The sequence below is a fragment of the Octodon degus genome, unplaced genomic scaffold (genome assembly GCF_000260255.1).
Source record: "Octodon degus isolate 3935 unplaced genomic scaffold, OctDeg1.0 scaffold00164, whole genome shotgun sequence".
Lineage (NCBI taxonomy): Eukaryota > Metazoa > Chordata > Mammalia > Rodentia > Octodontidae > Octodon > Octodon degus.
The window spans coordinates 3,273,652-3,295,639 of record NW_004524740.1 but is presented as its reverse complement, the minus strand read 5'-3'; the positions used below and the strand labels follow the sequence as shown (position 1 = coordinate 3,295,639).

The 21,988-nt window shown below is 38.6% G+C and overlaps 1 protein-coding gene across 7 annotated transcripts in view; it reads right to left on the bottom strand.

Annotated features, from left to right (window-relative positions):
- Positions 1 to 21,988, bottom strand: part of Bcas3 (BCAS3, microtubule associated cell migration factor) — a 633,943-nt gene that overhangs the window by 519,220 nt on the left and 92,735 nt on the right. For all 7 annotated transcript variants that reach the window (XM_023703174.1, XM_004643019.2, XM_004643020.2 and 4 more), the window contains exon 7: positions 12,473 to 12,545. In XM_023703174.1, coding sequence (XP_023558942.1) covers positions 12,473 to 12,545 — 73 coding nt within the window. The remainder of the gene's footprint in view (positions 1 to 12,472; positions 12,546 to 21,988) is intronic.

The window sequence follows — 21,988 nt, the reverse complement described above, 5'->3', positions numbered from 1 at the left end:
CCTCTTGGTTTTCCTTTAATTTGCAAATCGTGTAATCTAAGCCTGGAGTTGAGTGAACCAACATTTAAACCAGTATAGCAGTATCAGCCAAAAACTCAATCTGTTTTCTATTTATATGTCAAGACTGCATCCTCTTTGGTGGCTGAAAAAAACTGTTGTTTTGAAATGATTACACAGTGAAACTGCAAACCCTTTAGCGTGCTTTTATGAACTGCTTCTAGTGGAAGCAAAGCACTGCTTTTTCTTTTTTGGTACCAGGAACTGAACTCATGACCTCATGCTTGCCAGGCAGGCATTGTGCCACAAAGCTACAGCCCTAGGAAAAACACTGCTTTTATTGTAAGGCCTTTACTTTTAAACTGTACAGCAAAAAGAAAAGACCAACTTAGAACTAATGACTTTTATACTTGTAACTACTACGTGTCACTTTAAACTGTACGTTAGCAAAATATTTCCACATTACAAAGTGAAGATTTCTACACTGTTCCAAGAGCCTTAGTACACAGAAAGGTGCTTCTGCTGAGGGAGGGGCATGCAGGGTGCATTAGGCCAGGGCATGGCAAAACCACAGAAGGGGTTATAGAAATGCTCGATATCTTGATTGGCATGATGGTTCCAGAGGTATGTACAGATGTCAACAGCTATCAAATGATACACTCTATGTATATGCAGTTAATCAAGTTTCAAGTAGACTCCAATAAAGATATGTGTGTATTGTGTGTGAATGTATAGCCTTATATATGACTTCTTTGGGGAATACAAGCAAATTACCATTTTCCAATGAAGGCAAATAAACCTAGATACAGGACTCGGTTAGGGCATGAGGAATGACACACCTGTGGCTGAGGCCCCAGATAACGTGAGCGCACTCACATGTCTCAAACACTCACAGATTCACACACACACCCAAATAAGTACCTACACAAATATACACAAGAAGAATTCTGCTAGCGTTCCTTGGCTATACGTCATATCTTTCTGATTCAAATAAAATAATATGAGGCGCATCTAATACGTACCAGACTCTCATAAAAACTTGGGAACATTTCCTCATTTCATACAGAACCATAGTAATGACAGATCAGAACCACTTTTCTAATAACAAAACTGAGCCTAAGAACTGTCAAATGATTTAGTTCATATACCCAGTGATTTACATCTAAGTCTGTGTAACTTCAACACCATTGTTCTTTCCATTATTCCGTATATATTTCCACCCATGGACTAAAGAACAACAATAAATATTATAGAATACTAAACAGGTTAAACCTATATGAGCAAACTTACAGAACTCAAAATCAAATCCTGATTTCTTACACATACTGTTCTAGGCAGAGTTTCTGGGAGATTAACACTACACAAGCTGCTGCTGAATAGCCACTATCATCCAAGACATCAATGCACCAAGACCTTTTTTTGGGAGGCAGGCAGCAAGACAGCTCAGCGGTCTAAAGTGTCTGCAGACGCAGGGGCCCACAGTTTGATCCCCAGCACTACGTGCCCTGCCAGTCCTGCCCTCAGGGCAGGCTAAGCCAATTTTTTTCCTTTTTGAGACAGGGTCTCATTATGTACATCAGGCTAGCTTGGAACTCACTATGTAGCCCAAGTTGGCCTTGAACTCATGGCAATTCCCCTGCTTCTCAGCCTTGTGAGTGCTAGGGTTACAGGCATGCCACACAAGATCAGCAACCTTATCACAAAGGTCAAAGGGAACACGCTAGGCCCTTCTTGCCCTTCAGTCACATGAGGACAGAGAGTTCAAGATGGAATCTGGAAGCAGAGACTGAAACCAGGCTCACTCTAAACTCCAAATATGCCATCACCTTTCCTTGGAATTCCTAGCCTATAGAACTGTGAGAAATTACCCAGTCTGTCGAATTTTGTTATAGAAATAGGAACAACTAAAATATCAACATTTTCTAGCAAAAAAAAAAAACCAAAAAAAATTTTTTTTATTTTTAATTTTTTAGAGAAGGGTCTACAGTGTGTTCAGGGTCTCACTACTAGATTGGACTCATACTGATCCGCCTGTTTACAGCCTCCCAAGAGCTGGGATTACAGGCACGCTCCACCGTGCCCAGTCTTAATCGCCATCTCAGCACGCCCCAAGGGTGGGGCTGGCACAGCAGACCCAGGAATCAAACCCCTAGCCTGTGCAACTGTTAAGAGGCACTTCAATCCACTGAGCTATTTGGCCAGCCCCCTGAAAAAAAACTTTGAGAGTTGAACATGAGATATTGAGATCTAATGACAGCAAACAGCCTATCCTAAGTTTTAAAATCTTTCCATTTATGATCAATATACAAAAGACAGGATAGGCCTGGTGTCATGCCCCCACAGTCCCAACGATTCAGAAGGCTGACATGGAAGGATGACTTCAGTCCAAAAGTTCAAGGGCCACATGGTCAGCACAGCAAGGTCCTATCTCAAAAAAAGCACAGCCAACACACAAATTTTTTCAGATGTGCTTCTGAATGTGAATGAGGACTAGAGATAGATCTCAGCAGCACAGTGCCTGTCTGGCAAGCATGGAGTCCTGAATTTGATTCTTGGTTCCACACCGCCCTCAAAAAAAAAAAAAAAAACGTACAGAACGTGAGTATGTCCACCCAACCTAAATATCTTCTAGAAGCAAAAATGGAAGTAAATGAAGTCACCCCTAAATAGTAATATAACACAATTATGAGAGATTTAAAAACAAAAAACTCTAAATACCACTTATTGAGCTGGGTAGGAAGAAGACTATAAAGTATTCAAAACTGACCAGGCCCACTGCTGAACTGAGGAGGGACTGTCTGGGAAATGGAGAGAGGAATGGCCTCCTGGAAGCAGAGCACGGAGTGAGTCACTGGGATTTATTCCCTGAAGAAAAGAGTCTCACCCTATGTAGAAAAGTGCTGAAAACAGGTCCAAGATAACATAACCCTGGATACGAGCAAATGCAAAGGAAGGGGACAAGAACATGCACAGGGCAGAGATGCAAACCAAAAGGAAGCACAGCAACCAGAAATGGGATGCAACCTTTGGAAACTTAGCGGCAGAGAAAAAAGAAAGCAACTAAAGGCAAGGGTCTTATCAGAAACTGCAAGAGCAAATGAAGCCACCGGCCCATATTACCTTTTTAAGAACCCCTAAGATTCAATAGACTTTAAGAAAAAGACACATTCCCAGTCCCTTCAACTATAACCTTAAATACTATAAAGCTGACCCATAATGCTTTTCCAGAAAAGTCACACAGAATTTACACAAAGCTATCAAAAGAAAAAAAAAAAAAAAAAAAGGCATTTATTCACAATGGGAATTTACCTCTAAAATTACACAAAATTAAAAACTAAAATACAACATAATTTCATGTGTGCCTTTCATGACTAGAATTTATTCCTGAAAACTAAGATTTTTTATTTTAACTTCTATTTATTAGGTACAGGGTCTCACTACCAGCTCAGACTCATAGTGATCCTTCTGTCTCAGCCGTCCCAGCTCAGTGCACCACCACATCTGGTTTCAGTGGCCAGCTTGGCATGAGGCTGGTAGAGCAAGCAGTACCAGGGTTTGAACATGGGTCCTTGTACTTTCTAGGCAGGCGCTTAGACCTCTGAGCTATGTCTCCAGCCCACTCACTAAGATTTCTTTTTCGCATACCAGAGATCAAACTCAGGACCCTGCACTTGCCAGTCAAGCACTTGGGCCGCTGAGCTATATCAACGGCCCTCACTAAGATTTTAAATGAAAAATCATTTCCATTGTTTTTAATCACTTTTCACTTCCATTACTTTTCCTTTTATTGTAATGAGTTGTATCCCAAATCATCTTTTCTCAGAAAAATTTTATATTAGCTGAATGCTTTTAAGAAGTTTGTACAATGAACATTAATTGGAAAGTAAATATACATTATACTTAAATTATAAATAAATGAAGTTCATCATACTGGTCAAAGTGGGAAAAATCTTGATTGTTGGTGGTTGACAGACGAATGCAATGGTGGCACTGTTGGAAGGTGCTAAGTCAGGTGATCCACTTTCAGGCAGACACTCAAAATCAGACTCGAACACGCCTGGTGACAATTACCTTCCTGGACATTCTCATCCTAATATTAACACACACCACACATACACCACAAAGGAAAAGGTTCTGATAATAGCCTACTTGCTTACAGTAAGATAGTATTAATGCACCATTCATTTCATTGTCCAAAACATAAGGAAGCTGACTGAAAACAACAACAGAATGTGACAGTGCTGCCACTTCAACCCACTAGCTAGGCCCACAGAAGCAAAGGAAACATTCCTATCTTAATACAAAGACAGCTAGATGGTTCCTGTACACACTGCCAAAAGACAAACCACCAGAGATCACCCTGGTTGAGAACAACCTTTTATTTCTCACATTTTGTGCACTGCTTGATGGGGTCTTTGCTGCTCTCCCCTCAAAGATTCACAGAGCTATAGTCGAACTCTGGGTTAGCTGGGGGCTGGCTTCAGTACAGAGAGGATCCATGTGGCCATGCAGTTTCACACAATGATTACAGTGAGAAACAGAGCAAGGCCCAATATGATAATATTTATCTAGCTTCCACTGCTGGTATATTTATTATTTATTAGAGTAAGTCTCAGAGAAAAGCTCAAATTCAAATGGAGGAAAATGCATGAGATTCCTTGAAAGATGTTACTATAATGACTGAAAATAGTATATATTTCCACATTGTATGAGATGATATTCTCTGACTAAAAACTGGTTTTGATTAAACTGATATTGTAGTCAGAGTTTGTAAGGGAACAGATTTGAGACAGGACACATAAATTTATAGGGATATCTTATAATATTCAACCAAAAAAATCAAATGCCGAAGAATGTGAGAGACCTGTCCACACTAGAGACCCAGAATGATCCAATAATAGAAATATATGAATAGTTAACTAAAATAAAGATTTTTAAAATGTCAAAGTGCAAATTAAAACTATAATGAGGACTAGGCGTGTAGTGAAGTTGTAAAGCTCTTGTCTAGCAAGCAAGAGTCCCTGGATTTGATCCCAGGCACCGCAACAACAAGAAAACCCCACTACACTCTTTTTTTTTCATAATTTTATTGAAAAACAAATAGCAATGAGACAGTTTCAAATCAAATCACTAGGACAGTTTCAATAATTAACACACTGCATACATTCTTCCTAGTGGTTAATTGCTGTACAAGATGCAGACTTGAGATCCTATTTACAAACACCATTAGAACAAATCCCTCTATTCATTAAGAGAATGTAACTATATATCTATCCCAACCACTTGGAATACACAGATACAAAATGGACATTCATCTGTATACCCTTTTTTGGTTAAGTTCCGTCATTTGAATATTGTAGGTGTGTAAACTCAGCAAAATATTCTAAGAGTCCAGCAGCCCATAATAGCATTGGATCTTCTGTTTAACTGGCCCCACTACACTCTTCTTAGAGCAGCACTAAAAGTGCCTCTGAGGAAGCAGAAGTAGAAATTTCATGTACTAAGGGTCAGAGATGTACAAAATAATACTCATAAAAAGTAGATCAGTGGTTATCTGAGGGAAAGGAGCTAACAGAGGCCAGCGCAAAAAAACAAAGACAGGAGGAAACGCTTGGGCTCCATGATGAACATATTATTATCTTGTTTGTGTGAGGGTTTTATAGGTATAAGTCAAACACATTAATCATATACTTTAAATATTTACAGTTCACTACGTATCAATTATGTATCAAAGCGGTTAAATTGTGCATATAACATTTCATAGTCTTTGTGATTCTAAACTGTGAATGATTTCATTTTCCCCCCCTGGGGGAAATAATCCTTTTTAATAGAATCTTCACATTAACTTTACAATAGTAGTTGTACTCTGCTTAAAATCATGTGCAGTCTGGGCTTATCAAATATATGATGGCATTTAAAACATGAGTCCTTATTTCCCAACTCTAGCACTACGAAGAAATGAATCAACACTGCACACTGAACAAAGTCTATTCTTTCAATAACAAATTGATAAATCATATGAATGATTTAATAAATGAAGAAATTACCATTCACAAGTAAAATTCGCAGATTTTAGTCTCCAGTGTTGCAACTTACAGCAACTAAGTACCAATTCCACCCTTTCAATGACATGAAAAAGCCAGGAGGAATCACGTTCTCTGTGGCTCAGTTTGACCATATTGTAGGACTAAGCACATTCTGCCTGGCCCTTGCCCAATCTGTACCTTTCTCTGTACTTTACTCTCCCTTCATTCCCCATTTCACTAAGGTAGCTGAGGTGGACACAAGCCCTTGGAGGGCCAGGGGCAGAATGTTACAGTTTGGATCAAAGATATCCTCCGAGGGTTAACAACCTAAGTTAGCAGATCAAAATTGGAGAAAAGGAAGGGCTGCACAGTTAGCCAACATTTTGGCCCTAGCCTTTCAAGGTCATTGAACTCAGCATATAGGAGAACCTGTACTGTAACAACATGTAACTCAGTTGTGCTCCAAATTTTCTGATCAAGAAGATTATGGAGCCACAGAGGAATGTGTTCAATGATCTAAAGTGAGCCTGGGGAGAGTCACATGGAGAGAAAAAACACTTTCTCAAGCTTTCACAGGGAGCAAATTGGTCAAGCAATGGCCGTGACTCATCCTCATGTCAGACACTGACAAAAGGATGTACAAAGGGCGGTACAGGACTACAGAATAAATCCTGAAAGTACTTGGCTGACCTTATCAGATAAAAGTTACATTTCTTGGTATATAGGTCTTGCTGTATCTTGGTCTTAACCATCCAGCAGAAAAGTATAAAAATGAGGTATATAAAGTAAATCCATATTAATACAATGAGCTGTAAAAGGCTCAAGTCAATAACTTGTGAGGATAACCCACTAATATTATAGACTGCTAGACAGTGTTAGATTGTTTAGTTGAATTCAAATACCTATAGTATTTAGATGCCAATAGAATATTCACCTCTGACAGGACCAAAAAAAAAAGATACAAAGGAAAGATCATTCTGTATTTATATCTACAAAATATTAGGATAAATTTACAGCTGCTTTCGCTTAATTCAATGAGAAGAAAGAGGTGTACTAACAGTGTTTGGACAGAATATCCTGTCTGCTTCTTGTACTATGGATAACCACTAAGAAGATAACAATGTACAGTGTACTATCAAAACTGTCCTATTAATCAGCTGTGAAACTGTCTCATTCATATTTATTTCTCAATTAAAAAAATTTTTTTTAAGATATCCTCCGAAACTCTCCACTACTCAAAGGTGCACTTTGTTCACAAGGGGTCAGGTCATTTTGTGTGTGACCAACCCAGAGAGGTGAATTCTTGTCCCTGGTACCTTCTGTGTCTCTTTCTTCCCCACCTCCCATCCTTCCCTCTCTGGGTTTTTTGTTTGTTTGTTTTACTAGCGCTAAGACTCCTTTTTAAATGGTTTAATTTTATCCAGACATGGTGGCACATGCCTATAATCTCAACCCTTGGGAGGCTGAGGCAGCAGGATTGCTATAAACCTGAGGCCAGCCTGGACTATATATAATGAATTCAAGGTCAGCATGCATGCCATAGCAAACCCAAGCTCAATCAGTCAACCAACAAATCAAGCTTTAATTTTAGAATGGTATTGTTCTGATTACAAGGTTACAAAAATAATTCATCAAGCCTATTTCTCAGTTTTGCCATCAAATTTAGCAAAACAAAATTGTGTTCTCACTCCAAATACATGCTGCATTCTCCACCCTACTCCCTGCCTTGGGAGAATCACTTGTATCACATAGACTGTATCCACTGGTCTCCATAAACCTTTAAAATCCAGCCCTGGCTTCTGGCTTTGTTAACCTCATGGAAGATGTGGAGAAATGAAAATATGTTAGAACCACACTGGGTAACAAAGGTTGAGGTGCATCTTTCTACCAGAGGAGAGAGTTGCCATCAAAAACCTTTCATATGGCTCTCTCCGCAGCTTCTATTAATGTTCTCTCCCTTACTTGATTTTCAGCTCACACACATTTCATTTTATTTAAACTCTCCTCACATTACCTAATTTGAGTGCATTATCTGATTCCAGCCAAGAGTATAACTGCCCAGACTTTCAGGAATGCACATATCATAAAACAGTACAGAAGTTCTTTAAAAAATTAAAGCAACATTCCTTTTATGCGTCACCAGTATATAATCATTCTAATAGGCCATGTGAGCCTAGCAGGTGTGTGCAGTTCAAAAACTACTGGTTTAGAGCCAGACATGGTGGCAAGGCAGCATTCAGGAGGCTAAGGCAGGAGAAGCACCGCCAAGTTCAAGGCCAGCCCTGAACTACATAGCGAAGTTCTGTCTCCAAAAAGAACCCCTATGATTTAAATAATTAAATGCAGACATATTTCCTGTGGCTACGATTTTACATAATAATATGTATATTGGTTTACACAAATAGACCACTCTTGACTCCTACTGAGATTTGTTCACAGCCTGGTTTTAAATTGTACTTGGTGTAAGTCAAGTATGTAACATTCCTTATCCAAACATAACAACTAAAAATGTGCCTTAAGTGACCAAGTGAGCTATATACATGTTCCTGTTTACTAAAGACAGTGTTACTGTTTCAACATTTATAGGAGTATTCCTAAGATAGGAGAAAACATTATTAAGAAATAATACCACCCGCCAGGCATGGTGGCCTGCCTGTAATTCCAGCACTCGGAAAGCTGAGGTAGGAGGTTCAGTGCTAGCCTGAGACCAGTCTGGGCTACAAAGTGAGCATAAGGCCAGCCTGAACTGCATAGCAAGATCCTATCTCAAAAAGGCCAAAAAGGAAAGAAAAAAAAAAGAAAGAAAAGGAAATAATAGCATGGCCATCTCATTAAGTTATATCCACAATCAGATGAACAAGGAGCGTACCTAAAATGCACAAGGTGTTGGTAGTTATACGACAATAAGAGTTGGCTGTGTCTTCTCCAAAATACTACTACAGTGCTTCAGATTCAGCATTTTTCAGATTTTAAAGTATTTCCATAGGCTTTACAAGATGAGCACTCCAATCCAAAAATCTGAAATCTGAAATTGAAAATTCTCCAAAGTCTGATTCTTTTTATTCTTTTCCAGTACTCAGGATTGACACAGGTCCTTCACACTGAACTACATCTCCAGACCCTTTTCTTTATTTTCTGAAATAGGGTCTCATTAAGTTGCTAGCTCTCAAGGGTGGGCTCAAACTTTCAATCTTCCTGGTTCAGCCTCCCAGAATGCCAGAAGGATGCACCACCATGCCCAGGTCAAAGTCCAAAACTTTTGAGCACCATTTCAGTGTTCAAAAACCTTCAAGTTAAGGATGCTCCATTTGTACTAAAGCAAGCCACGACTCATCCACATCAATGGATTCCTAATACAATGACTCACTTCATTAAAACCTCTGCCTATGTGGCAGCTCTCAAATAAATATTATAACAAGGATGTACAAGCCTACTGTTGGAGCAGTAGAAACAGCCACAAAGCCATGGCAGAGAGCTTAGAAGAAAAGCCAACATACCATAAAATGCCTTAAAAATACCAAAAGAAAGGACAAGACTTGGTGTTTGAATTTCACGCCATAGAACCAAAGGAAAAGCCCTAATCTTTCAGCAGCAAAAACTGGTAGAATGTTGAGTTTTATTTTGACGCCTGCAAAGTAATACTGATCTCAACTGTGATTCCCTGGAGTCTTATAAACACAACAGGATTTAAAAAAAAAAAAAATCAATCAAAATTGAAATTGCCGGGCTGGGGAGATGGCTTAGTGGAATAAGTGCTTCCCTGGCAAGTGCAAAGGCCTGAGTTCAATCCCCGGTTCGAGAAAAAAATTGAAATTGCTGGGTGCAGTGGCATATACCTGTCATCCCAAGATGCTTAGGAGGATGGGACAGGAGAATTCCAAATTTGAGGCCAACCTGTGCATCTTTTCAAGACCCATTTTAAAAAGGGTTGGGTGTACAGTTCAGTGATACAGTGCTTGACCAGTATGCATAAATCTGGGTTCAAACCCAAACAATGAAGAGAAAGAAAGGAGAAAAAGAGGAAGAAAGGAATGGAGGAAGGGAGGGAGGAAAGAAGAAAGGGAAGGAAAAAGGGGAGGAAAAAAAGGAGAACAGCAGAGCAAGAGAAGGGGAGGGGAGGAAAGGGATGGGATCATGTACAAGGACTCTGGGACATTTCAGGACAAAAAGTCACTTAACTATTATCCCAAGCAATCTCCTACTTCTATGTAATATAACCATAACTTTATACAAAAGTTAAACCATGTTTCAGTACCACTTCCAAGACCACTGCACTGCTTAACAAACTATAGCTTTAGGGCAGTGATGGAGAACCTTTTAGAGCTTTCAATGATAACAATCTGTCCACTGCAGTACCCATGCCATAGGCTCACCACCACTGCTTTAGGATATTAATGCTCTAGTATGTATTTATGGATATTTATTTACTTATGCTGAAGCGTAATGCTAGGACCTATGCCTGTTAGGCAAGTCCTCTATCCTAAAGCACTTTTCCCAATACAAGAGAACATTTTTGGTAGTTGTAACAAAATGAGAAAAATTTTAATACAGTGAATTAACTGTGTTCTATTTTTTTTTAATTTATTTTTTTGGGTAGAACCAGGGATTGAACTCAGCCCCTTGCACTTGCCAGGGAAGCACTTATTCCACTGAGCCATCTCCCCAGCCCCATATTGTGTTCTATTTAATAAACCATCCTTAAATTTAGAATTAAATCCTCGCTGTTATTGAATTATTACAATTAGTTTGCTTTTCTCAAGATAAATGTATGGTGATAACTGACAAGTCATTTACACTCTTTTTAATCAGTCCTTGCTTAGCAAAACAATTTTTTTTTATTTCTCTGATTCTTAAAATCCAAACATGAGAATACCAACAGAAATGTCATTTGAATGACTTCTGTCATCATTTACATTTATTATTCATTCATTCATTTTATTTATTCAATTCATTGATTTGTTCATTTGGGGACAGGTTCTTGCTGTTTCCCAGGCTGTCCTGGAACTTGATAGCCTCCTGCCTCAGCCTCGTGAGCAGCTGAGATTAATGCACCACTGGGCCCAGCTTCACTTCCACAGTTATTGGGCAAAGCCTCGCAGTTGCTCAAGCCTAAATACTTTTCAGATGTCGTGCGCTCTGCTGAGTTCCAGAGCAGATGGCCTTCGTTCTTAGACTCGAACACTCATAATCTTCAAGTGTTATTTGTTCTAGTTTCTGGTCAACTATAACTCTATTACTGACTTTGGAATGTCTTTCTATTACTCGCTATTTGCTGCAACACTTCGCATTCATTATAATACAGTGGACAGGGCCTCTTCAGCAGGCCTTCTGCTATTAATCATGCACAATTATCTCTCTCTGAATTCCTACTACACATCATTTCATAACTGTTTTCACATATGCTGCGCTTTTTCTCTTCAGTACATCTTACATCCTTGGAGAAAGCAACTGTGTTATCACTGTTTTATAGCCTTAGCTCACATCTGGCACAGTATTTGGCACAGTTCTGGTGAGTGTGGACAGCTGACTTACTAAAAACAGAAGACACACCCAGATGTGGATGACAACCACTAATAGTCTTCAAGCCTTGGTGACATAAAAAAGAGAAGAAGGAAGTCTTGCTTCCTGCATCGTTGGAGGAGCACCGGTCTGCAGCATCAACTGTGGATATCCATCTCCAAGCTTCTAGCGCCAACTCTTCAGTCTTCCAACACAGATGCTTCTGCTTCCTGATACAGACTCGCTCAAGCCTCTGCAGTGGGTTCCAGGCCTTCAGTCTTTGGCTGGGTCCCGGCACACCTGCACACAGGTGGCCCTTGTGACATCCTTCTACCTGACTCTCTGTGATGCTGGGCATGGTGGCACAGGCCTATAATCCCAGTAACCAAGAGCCTGAGATGGGAGGATCACAGTGAGTTCAAGGCCAGCCTGAGCTACACAGCAAGTTCCAGACCAGCCTGAACTACATGGCAAGACCTTGTCTCAAAAAAAATAAACAAAAAAAGATTCCATGATCTAACCATGTTAAATCATTCAACATTCTTCCCCTGGCCATACACAATGGCACATTCCTATAATCCCAGCTGCTAGGGAAGTTGAGGCAGAACGATGACAAGTTTATGGAGAGCCGGAGCTATTTAGTTAAGACCATTCAAAAAGAAAATTTTTAAAAAGACAGGGAATGTAGCGCAGTACTACCTGAGTTCAATCATCAGTACAGGGGAGGGAAAGAAAAGAAGAAAAGAAAACTTGCCTTTTCCAAAGCTCAGGGACCTACAGTACACATTATGAACTGCAAGAAAGACGGTTAGTTGTCAATCAACATTCATCCTGATCATCTTCCTTACCAACAAAACTACAATCATTTTCCTACTTTCCTTGCAACTAAGTCTAGGAAATGCAATAACTGAAAAAGTGGCATCCATTTTGAATTTTTAAAATTTCCTTACCTTGAAGATCCAGTGCTCTTACAAACACCAAGAAGGGGTCTTTTTTCAGCAAAATTATCACACTTTTGAGCACCTATTAGGGAGCACAGAACAGAATAAAATTGAGAAATACTGTTTTATATATCTCCTGTTACTTCATGCTTTCATAATTTTTGCTTTTAATGTATTTAGTACAGGGTCTACACGGTCTCACTACACAAATCAGATTCATAGTGATCCTCCTGTTTTTCAGCCTCCCAGGTGCTGGGATTATAGACGAACACTACTACGCCCAGTCTCAATCACTGTATCCTGTGCCCTGGAGGCAGGGCCAGCATGGCAGGCAGGGGATCAAACTCTGGTCCCTGCATCTGCCTAAGCAGGCACCTCAAACCGCTGAGCTATCTGGCCCATCTCCCTTCATAGTATTTGCAATGGGATATTGGGATATTGATCAGAAACATGTGCAAGGCCCTGGACTTAACCCCCAAGACTGCCAAAAACTACATTTTTTCATATATACAGTATTGAAAATGGAAATGACAGAAAAAATTGATATAAGGTACCCACTTCACTGAAGAAAGGAAATCTATAGTAAACATTAAAGATGTTGAACTAAGATTTAGTATCTTTTTCGACAGCACTAGAGATTGACCCCAGTGCCTTGTACGTGCTAGGCAGGTGCTCTTCCACTGAGCTAACTCTCCAGGCCTTCTTATTTGATTTGGATTCAATGTCTTGCTAAGCTGCCTAAGCTTTCCTGGAAGGAGTGACCCTTCTGCCTCAACTTCCAAAGGGGGGGGAACTTTTAGTTCGCACCAATTTTCTATCCTATCTATAGTCTCCATCAGATTAAAAAAATCCTATCCACACCTAGTTACCTAAAACTGGTATGATCTTGATATCCAAACTAGTAGCAATTCAGTCTAGGAAAAGTATGAGTCAATCTCATTTATATGCATAAATACAAAAACCCTAACAATATATTAGTAAATTAAATGAAAATATAATGTAAAAAATAAAATCTCTTAACAAAATTAGGTTTAGCTGAGTACCAGTCGCAGTTTCACAGGAGGGCTGGGATGTAGCTCAGTGGTAACACAAGGTCCTAGTTCCATTACTGGCAGGGTGGAGTTGACATTAGCATCTCTACTAATGTCATTGATTATAGCAACATTTCAGTGAATGCAAAAAGGCATTCAAATCAATTCTATGCCTAATCTTTGGAGGAAAACAAGACCATAAAGTCTACAATAAATAACACAAGAAAAGATTCAGCACATTCACCTTCTAATCAGTAGTGCTCACAAAAAATTTTGTTAAACCAGTTCTTTTCTTCCTAGACACTGTTCTGCCTAGCATTAACTCAGGATATTTTTATTGGCCTTCATTTTCCTGAAGGACTCCAATGCACACATAGAACATAGATATATAGCTTTTACCCTGTTAAGCTGTTTTATATCATTTTAATTCTTATGCTTATCCAGAGACTCAATGTTAGAGCTTATGTTTACATGTGTTCCCCCCAACCCCCCCCCAAAAAAAAAGCCTTATGTGGGCATAGGTGAGGCTTTTTCAGAGGTGGCTGGACCTGGAGTGTGTCATGTCGGAAGTAATTCATGGTGCAATGATAGGCTCAAGGGCACTAAGATTAAGAGTATGAGTGATACCCATCCTAAGTAGTCTGGGTAAGACAAATGGGACAGAAAGATGCTGTTAAGGTCCCTTGTTGCTTTAGCTGTCTTCTACCTGCCAAGAACTAATGACCTCTACCGTGTGTCACCCGGCCTTGAAGTCAACCTCTACAAACTGTACACCAAATAAACTTTTCCTTCTTGAACTCTGGGTGTCAGACATCTTGTTTCAGCAATGAAAAATGTAACTAAGACACCCTACAGTATTATAGTTACATTTTTTAGATTCTTTACATTTTAGTAATAAAAAAATTAACCTATAAAGTATTGTTATCTAGGACATAGCCAAAAATAATATATAGAAGAAAAAGCTTTTGACAAGTCTAGCACCAATTAATGATTTTTTAAAAACCTACAGAAAATTAGAATAAATGGTCTTTGTCTCAATCTAATAAAAGTCATCTATGACAAACCAACAGGAAACTAATAGTCCATCCATACTAAATGAACAAAATGACTGAATGCTGTCACTCTAAAATCAGGAACAAGACCAGGATGGCCACTACCTCCACTATACTCAACACAGTCCTGGAAACTTTAGCCAGAGCAGTTAGACAAGAGGAAGAAATAAAAGGAATGACAGGAAAGGAAGAAGTGAAATTATCACTATTTGCAGACAAGATGATACTCTACATAGAAAACCCCAAAAACTCACCTAAAAAACTGCTACACTTAACAAGCAAATTCAGCACCGTAGCTAGATACAAAGTCAACACTCAAAAATCAATAACCTTCCTATACATAAATAACAAACTCACTGTGAGAAATTAGGGAAACACCTTTCAGAATAGCATCCAAAAAAAAAAAGAAATACCTAACAATCAATCTAATGAAGGATGTAAAAGACCTCTTTATTGAAAAATACATTACTCTGAAAACTAAGATTGAAGAGGACATCAGAAAATGGAAAGATATCCCCTGTTCTTGGGTAGGAAGAACCAATATAGTGAAAATGGCCACACTTACAAAAGTGTTATACAGATTTAATACAATTCCAATTAAAATTCTAATAGCATATTGCACAAAATTAAAGAGAAAAATCCTAAAGTTTGTTTGGAACCAGAATAAACATAAAATAGCAAAAGCAACTGCAGGCAACAAAGGCAAGGTAGGGGGCATCACAATCCCTGACTTGAAATTATACTATAAAGCTATGATAAAAATAGCATGGTACTGTGGGGGGGAGTCAGATGTAAAGATCAATGGAACACACCAGAAGAGAGAGAAACAACCCTAGACATATTCAGCCACCTTATATTTGACAAAGGGGCCAAACACTTTCATTCATTGGAAGAAAGATAGCCTCTTTCAATAAATGCTGCTGGAAAAACTGGCTCTCCACATGACGAAGATTAAAATTGGACCCATATCTTTCACCACACACTAAATTAAAAAAAATTTAAGACATAGACATTACATCTTCTGGAAGATAGACTAACTAAAACTCTTGAAGACATTGGTATAGGTAGAGACTTTTTGAATACAACTCTAATTGTACAAAAACTATCACAAAGAATCAACAACTGGTATCTCATCTTACTAAAAAGCTTTTGCACAGCAAGAGAAACCACCAACAGAGTGAAGAGACAACCCACAATATGGGGAAAAGTATTTGCCAGATGTTCGTCAGACAAAGGTTTACTATTGAGAGGAACTCTCTACACTGTTGGTGAGAGTACAGATAGGTACAACCACTGTGGAAATCAGTGTGAAGATTCACCAAAAACTAGGACTAAAGTTTTGGCCCAGCTATTCCCCCTCTTCTGGTATCTTCCCAGTAGAATTAAAAACATCATACCACAGAGATATATGTGTACCCATGTTTATAGCAGCACAATTTGTAACAGACAGAACTTGGAAACAACCCAAATGCACATCAATTCGAGAAATGGATAAAAAAAAGATGTGATCTTTTTATATAATGGATTATTAGCCACAAAGAAGGATAAACTGGAGGCTTTTATAGGCAAATGGATGCAACTTGAGACCATACTCATAAGTAACATAAACCAGACGCAAATGTGTACACATCATATTGTGTCCCTAGTGTAAGAAGCTGAAAGAGTAAATGTGATCTAAAATGTACATTAGATATTGTAAAATTGGAAGAAACTTCAAACGGAAAGAGAAACTGGTTTAGAAGAGTAGGGAAAAAAGGGAAATACATATATACACACACACACACACACACAAAAGATGGTTTAAATAGTTATTTTATTAATTTCTCTCAATTCACTGAAAAGGTAGTCTACGGCCATACCACCCTTAACATGCCCAATCTTGCCAGAAAAAACAGGTTTATGCTAAGATTGGACAATTAAATGCTGTTATCTCATACCCTGAGTAAGTAATGTAAAGATAACAACATGCAATGTATTAATCATTGTTATCCTCCTATCATATTGTTTTGGAACTTCTTTGGTTTTTTGTTTCTTTCTCTTTAAAATAAAAATTAAAAATAAATAAATATCAGCAGGCACAAAAAAAAATAATCTGCAGAGAGGGCAACAGGCACTAATGAAAAAGTGAGCCACGCTCATTATATTATCCATACACCTTTTAAATAAATTTGAATTTGTCTAGTTAATAATATAACTATATTGACATACATTTAAATTATTTTTTTTACACTTTTTAAAGTTTCTAATACTAGAAGATATCATACAATGTCTTTTAAATAAATTGTAAGTCAAAGATACAGTATAAATCTTAGAACAAAAATTAAGATTAAGCAATATTCAGAAAATTAAATGTTTCAAAACAATTGAACTAAGAAAAAGTTTTCATGATAGCAAAGAAGTACTAAGAGTAAAACATAAGATAAATACTAGAATGCCAAGTAAATGACCAGCACTTCTAACCATTTAAATTAATCTAAGAACTTCTTTAAAAATCCAAAGTTTGATGAAAGACAGCAAGACATGTTGTGGTATCATGTTACTCAAAATTACAAATTTAAATACCTTGAAATCCAAAATGATCACTGCTACAATTTTAGCCTATAGATGTATTCAAGCATGAGATACACAAAAGATCATTCACTACAGCACTGTTCATAATGCCAACTGAAAAAAAATTTCAGCTGTATAACAGGCTATTTTCTACACGCCCCAAAGCAATGAAGTGTCAATGTAAACATGGAATGAGACAGAGGGAAAACTGCAAAGATAAATGCGTGCACCAGAAGGATCAGATCAGTATCTCCTACACAGAGGAGAGAAAAGGATTTGCATACACACACACACACACACACACACACACACACAAACTCCAAGGACACAATTAAAAAATCCAAGTCAGATTTAAACTGGCAGGCTGAAGACATTTGTTTCATTTAATCCCTTCTAAATAATCTAGGAAAATAATAATGTGTGATTAAACAGGGTTTAAAACGTATACAGTAGCCTCACATTTTGGAAATAGCCAAGAGACAACTAGTGTAGCAGCCCTAAGGAAAAGTCTGCGGCAGTGGTGGAAGAAAAACGCCCTGAGAGCCAAGCTACTTTATACCACAGAACCCTCAAAAGGGACAATAAGTGATAGTGCCAGGCTCACTTGGGATCGGATGTGAATGGGCACGAAGCTAAAATAAAGAGGACAGGTTGTTACAGGCTCTTTGAAAAACACTTAGATCATAAGATCTTTGCTCTCTTAGACAACTCACTTTCCCCATTCCCAGCAGAAGACTGAAAGGCTTTTCTCTAGAGAGAGTAAGACAGAAGAACGCTGAGTACAGGTGAATAGAAAACAAAACAATCAAGGGGATTAAATGACATTAATACTTCATACTGGAGCAGCCCTTCCCTCTCCTCTATGTCTCTTTCCCACTGCGCTTCCACAATGCTAACATCAGAACTTTATCCTTTAAGCAAGAGCTGGAAGTCTTCTCTGGGGAACTGAACAGGCACATGAGGCAAGATAAAAATACGCTACCAAGTAGAGGACTCCAAAAACAGCACAAGCAGGCATCCCCCCCCAATCTGCTAAGACAACAAACACATCTCTCAACTATCTTTCAAATAGCTTTCATTTTGAACTGACAATGCTATGCACACAGCCACCAAGTAACAGTCAGCTAGGTAAGTGTTAATCCAGAAAGAACAACAGGAAAAAAATTCCATGATGAGAAGACGTTGTAAGCATAGAACATAAGAGCATAGTGAAAAATCATTAAGCATTTAACCTAGAAATATTTTTCATTGGTAGATATTATTTAAAAATTAAGCATTAGGGCCAGCCAGACAGCTCAGCGGATTAAAGTGTGAACCCTGGCCTCCTGTGCCAGCCCCACCCCAGGGTGTGCTGAGATGGCCATTGAGACAGGGCATACAGGCCAGGGAGATGGCTCAGTAGAATAAGTGCTTTCCTGGCAAGGGCAAGGGCCTGAGTTCAATCCTCGGTTCCGCAAAAAAAAAAAAAAAGAGAGAGAGAGAGAGAGAGTGTGTGTGCATGGTGGCATGCGCCTGCACTTGGGAGGCTGAAAACAGGAGGATCACTACAAGTCCAATCTACATAGTGAGACCCTGCATTAAATACATAAAAAATAAATAAATAGATGAAAATTAAGCATTAGTACCAGAGGAAAATTAAGGAAAAGTTCCTGAATAGAAGAGCAAAATCACACAAAAAAGGAACAGAACATTAGTATGGTCAAGCAAGAAATCTTGTAAGATTAAAGGGCAGGCTCAATGATCCAACACATGGATAACAGACATTCCCAAAAGAGAGACACACAAAATCATCCAAGAAATAATCTTTACAATTTCCCCCAAACAAAAAGGTATGACGTTAGGAGCACTCTGGATTGCATCACAATGCATTATACAGACCAGTGTCGCAGTACGTAACTTCAGGCTAGCAGAAGCAAAGAGGCTTCCGCAAGCCTGCAGAAGACAAGCAGGCCTCTACCGCATCAAGGACTCAGAGAATAGCAATACGTATAAAATGATATAAATGTAACTTATAAAAACTGATATCTAACATCATAAAAATTAGATATTATCCCTGAATACATGAAAATAGAGATTTAAAATGCTATTTCTCCCTGCTCAAAAGAAAGCTGAAAACTCAACAATAAATCCAACAAAGCATGTTTAGGACTTGCATAAAGAAAACTATAAAATTATGGTGAAAGAAATAAAACGCAATCTAAATTGTGACAAGAGAGCAGTGACACAGGCAGTCCCTGGAATCCTCAAGTTCCACAACCATCACTTCAACCAATGATGATTTTAAAAAAAAAATTTACAGGTATATAGGAGAGCGCTGTGGGGTGTAACTCAGTGGTACAATGGTTGCCTTGCATGTCCAAGACCTTGAGTTCAATCTTAAGTAATATGATCAAAAGTACAGGAGGGAATGTAAGGGGCTATATGCAAATACTACAATGTTTCATATAAGGAACTTGAGCATCCCAGGCATTAAATATCCATAGAGAAAAGGGAGGCCTGGGGCCATCCTTCACAGAACAAAAAGGAAAACACTGTAACATTTAATGTAATTCTACCAATATCCCAGCAAGATTTTCCATAAACATGGACGTTAAGTATTCTAAAGAATATATGGAGCTAGAGGTGTAGCTCAGGCCTGCCTAGCATATACAAGGCACCGGATTTGAAACCCACCATGCAAAATAAAACAGAAAAATTTAATGGAGCTAGAATAGTGAAGATAGGTCTTAAAAAGTGGGAAAAATCACTCCAAGGTAATTCAGGGGTTACTGCACAGCTACAGTAGTCAAGACTGTGTACTGGGCATGGCGGCCCATGCTCTTAATCCCAGCACTCTGGGGGCTGAGGCAAAAGGGTCATGGAGAGTTCGAGGCCAGCCTGGGCCAGGTAAGGGAGTTCAACACCAGCCTAAACTACAGAGCAAGACCCTGTCTCAGAAATAACAACAAAAGGACTGAGTGGTACTGACAGAAAGAGAGTAAGAAAGCAGAAGAAAGTTCAGACATATACTCACAAAAATATGACTATCTGATATCTGACAAAATTATAAAAGCAACATAATGGAAAATAAAAAACTATAGGAACATTGGAAATTCATAGGAAAATTTTAACCTCAACATAAACTTCACACTTACCCAAAGTTAACCCAAAATTCACCAAAGACCCACTACTATTGTGGACTGCTGGACAGCGTTGGATTGTTTTGCTGAATTCAAGCACCTATAGTATTTAGATGCCAACAGAATACCCACCTCTGACAGGACTAAACAAAAAAAAAAGGGGATACAAAGGAAAGATCATTTTGTATTTGTATATACAAAATAAGATATACAGCTACTTTTGCTTAATTCAATGAGAAGAAAGATGTGCACTAACCCTGTCTGCTTCTTGTACTATGGATAACCACTAAAAAAATAACAATGTACAATGTATTGATTATTGAAACTGTCCTATTAATCAGCTTTGGGTTTTTTTTGGTTGGTTTTTTTTTTTTTTTTTTTTTTTTTTTGGAACTGGGGTTTGAACTCAGGTCCTTGCGCTTGCCAGGGAAGCACTTATTCCACTCAGCCATCTCCCTGGCCCCTATTAATCAGCTTTGAAACTGTCTCTTTCATATTTGTTTCTCAATAAAATAAAATTTAAAAAAACAAAATTCACCAAAGAAATAAACATATGTTTTTAAAAAAGAAATAAATAAACATATGTAAAAGTGTGCAACTTTCAGGGGAAAAAACATAGCAAAGACCTGCATGATATAAAGTTCATAAAACAGGCATCAGACATGGTACCAAAAAGCATATTTTTTATTTTATTTTATTTTATTTTCAGAACAGAGGATTGAACTCAGGCCCTTGCCAGGGAAGTGCTTATTCTACTGAGCCATCTCCCCAGCCCCCTAAAAATTATGATCTATAAGAAAAAAATTTTCACAAGCAGAACTTAATTAAAATTAGAAAGGAATTGCTGGGCCTGGCATAGTGTCAGATGCCTATAATCCCAGCCAGCACTCAGAAGAACGAGGCAGAAGAATCACCCTGAGTTTAAGGCCAGCCTGGGCTACACAGGGAGACCACTATCTCAAACTAAAATAATAATAAGGGATCAGAATGTAGATTTGTGTCGTCCCTAGGATTAACCCCCAGTACCAAAAAGAAAAGGTCTAATAAAATATGATATACACATCAGAAAAGCAGAAAAAAAAGTCAGGCCAGTATCAAATGCTGGCAAGGACACAAGTTGTGGTGGTGTGTTCCTGCAGTCCCTGCTGGGGACAAGGGGCTGCTGCCTGAGTACAGAAATTCAATTCTAGTCTAAGAAACACAATGAGGTGGCCGGCAAGATAGCTCAGCAGACTAAGCGCCTGCTTAGGCAAGCACAGGGACCAGGGTTCGATCCTCAGCACCAGATGCCATGCTGGCCCTGCTCTGGGCATGCTGGATCAACAACATCGAGGACAGAAGTGTGTAACACAAAAACCAAGCTTAAATTCCTCTCATCTTGGTCTTCTAAATGGGTACCATTTCTAATGTCTTATCATATATTTCTATACTCTCATTAAAATATTTTTTTAAAAATAATAATCATTGAAAAATGATCTAGCCAGGGCCGGGGAGATGGCTCAGTGGAATAAGCACTTCCCTGGCAAGTGCAAGGGCCTGAGTTCAATCCCCAGTTCCGCCAAAAAACAATAAAAATAAAAATAAATAAATAAAAATGATCCAGCCAAAAAATAAAAAAATACAAATGATCCAGCCAAGGCACCATGTATGTGTGTAACTCCAACTAGTCAGGAGGCCGAGGTGAGAAGGCTGAGAGCTGGAGACCAGCCAGGGCAACACTGGCAGGATCTTATCTCAAATAATACTTCATCAACATATTTGTCTTTTTTTTTT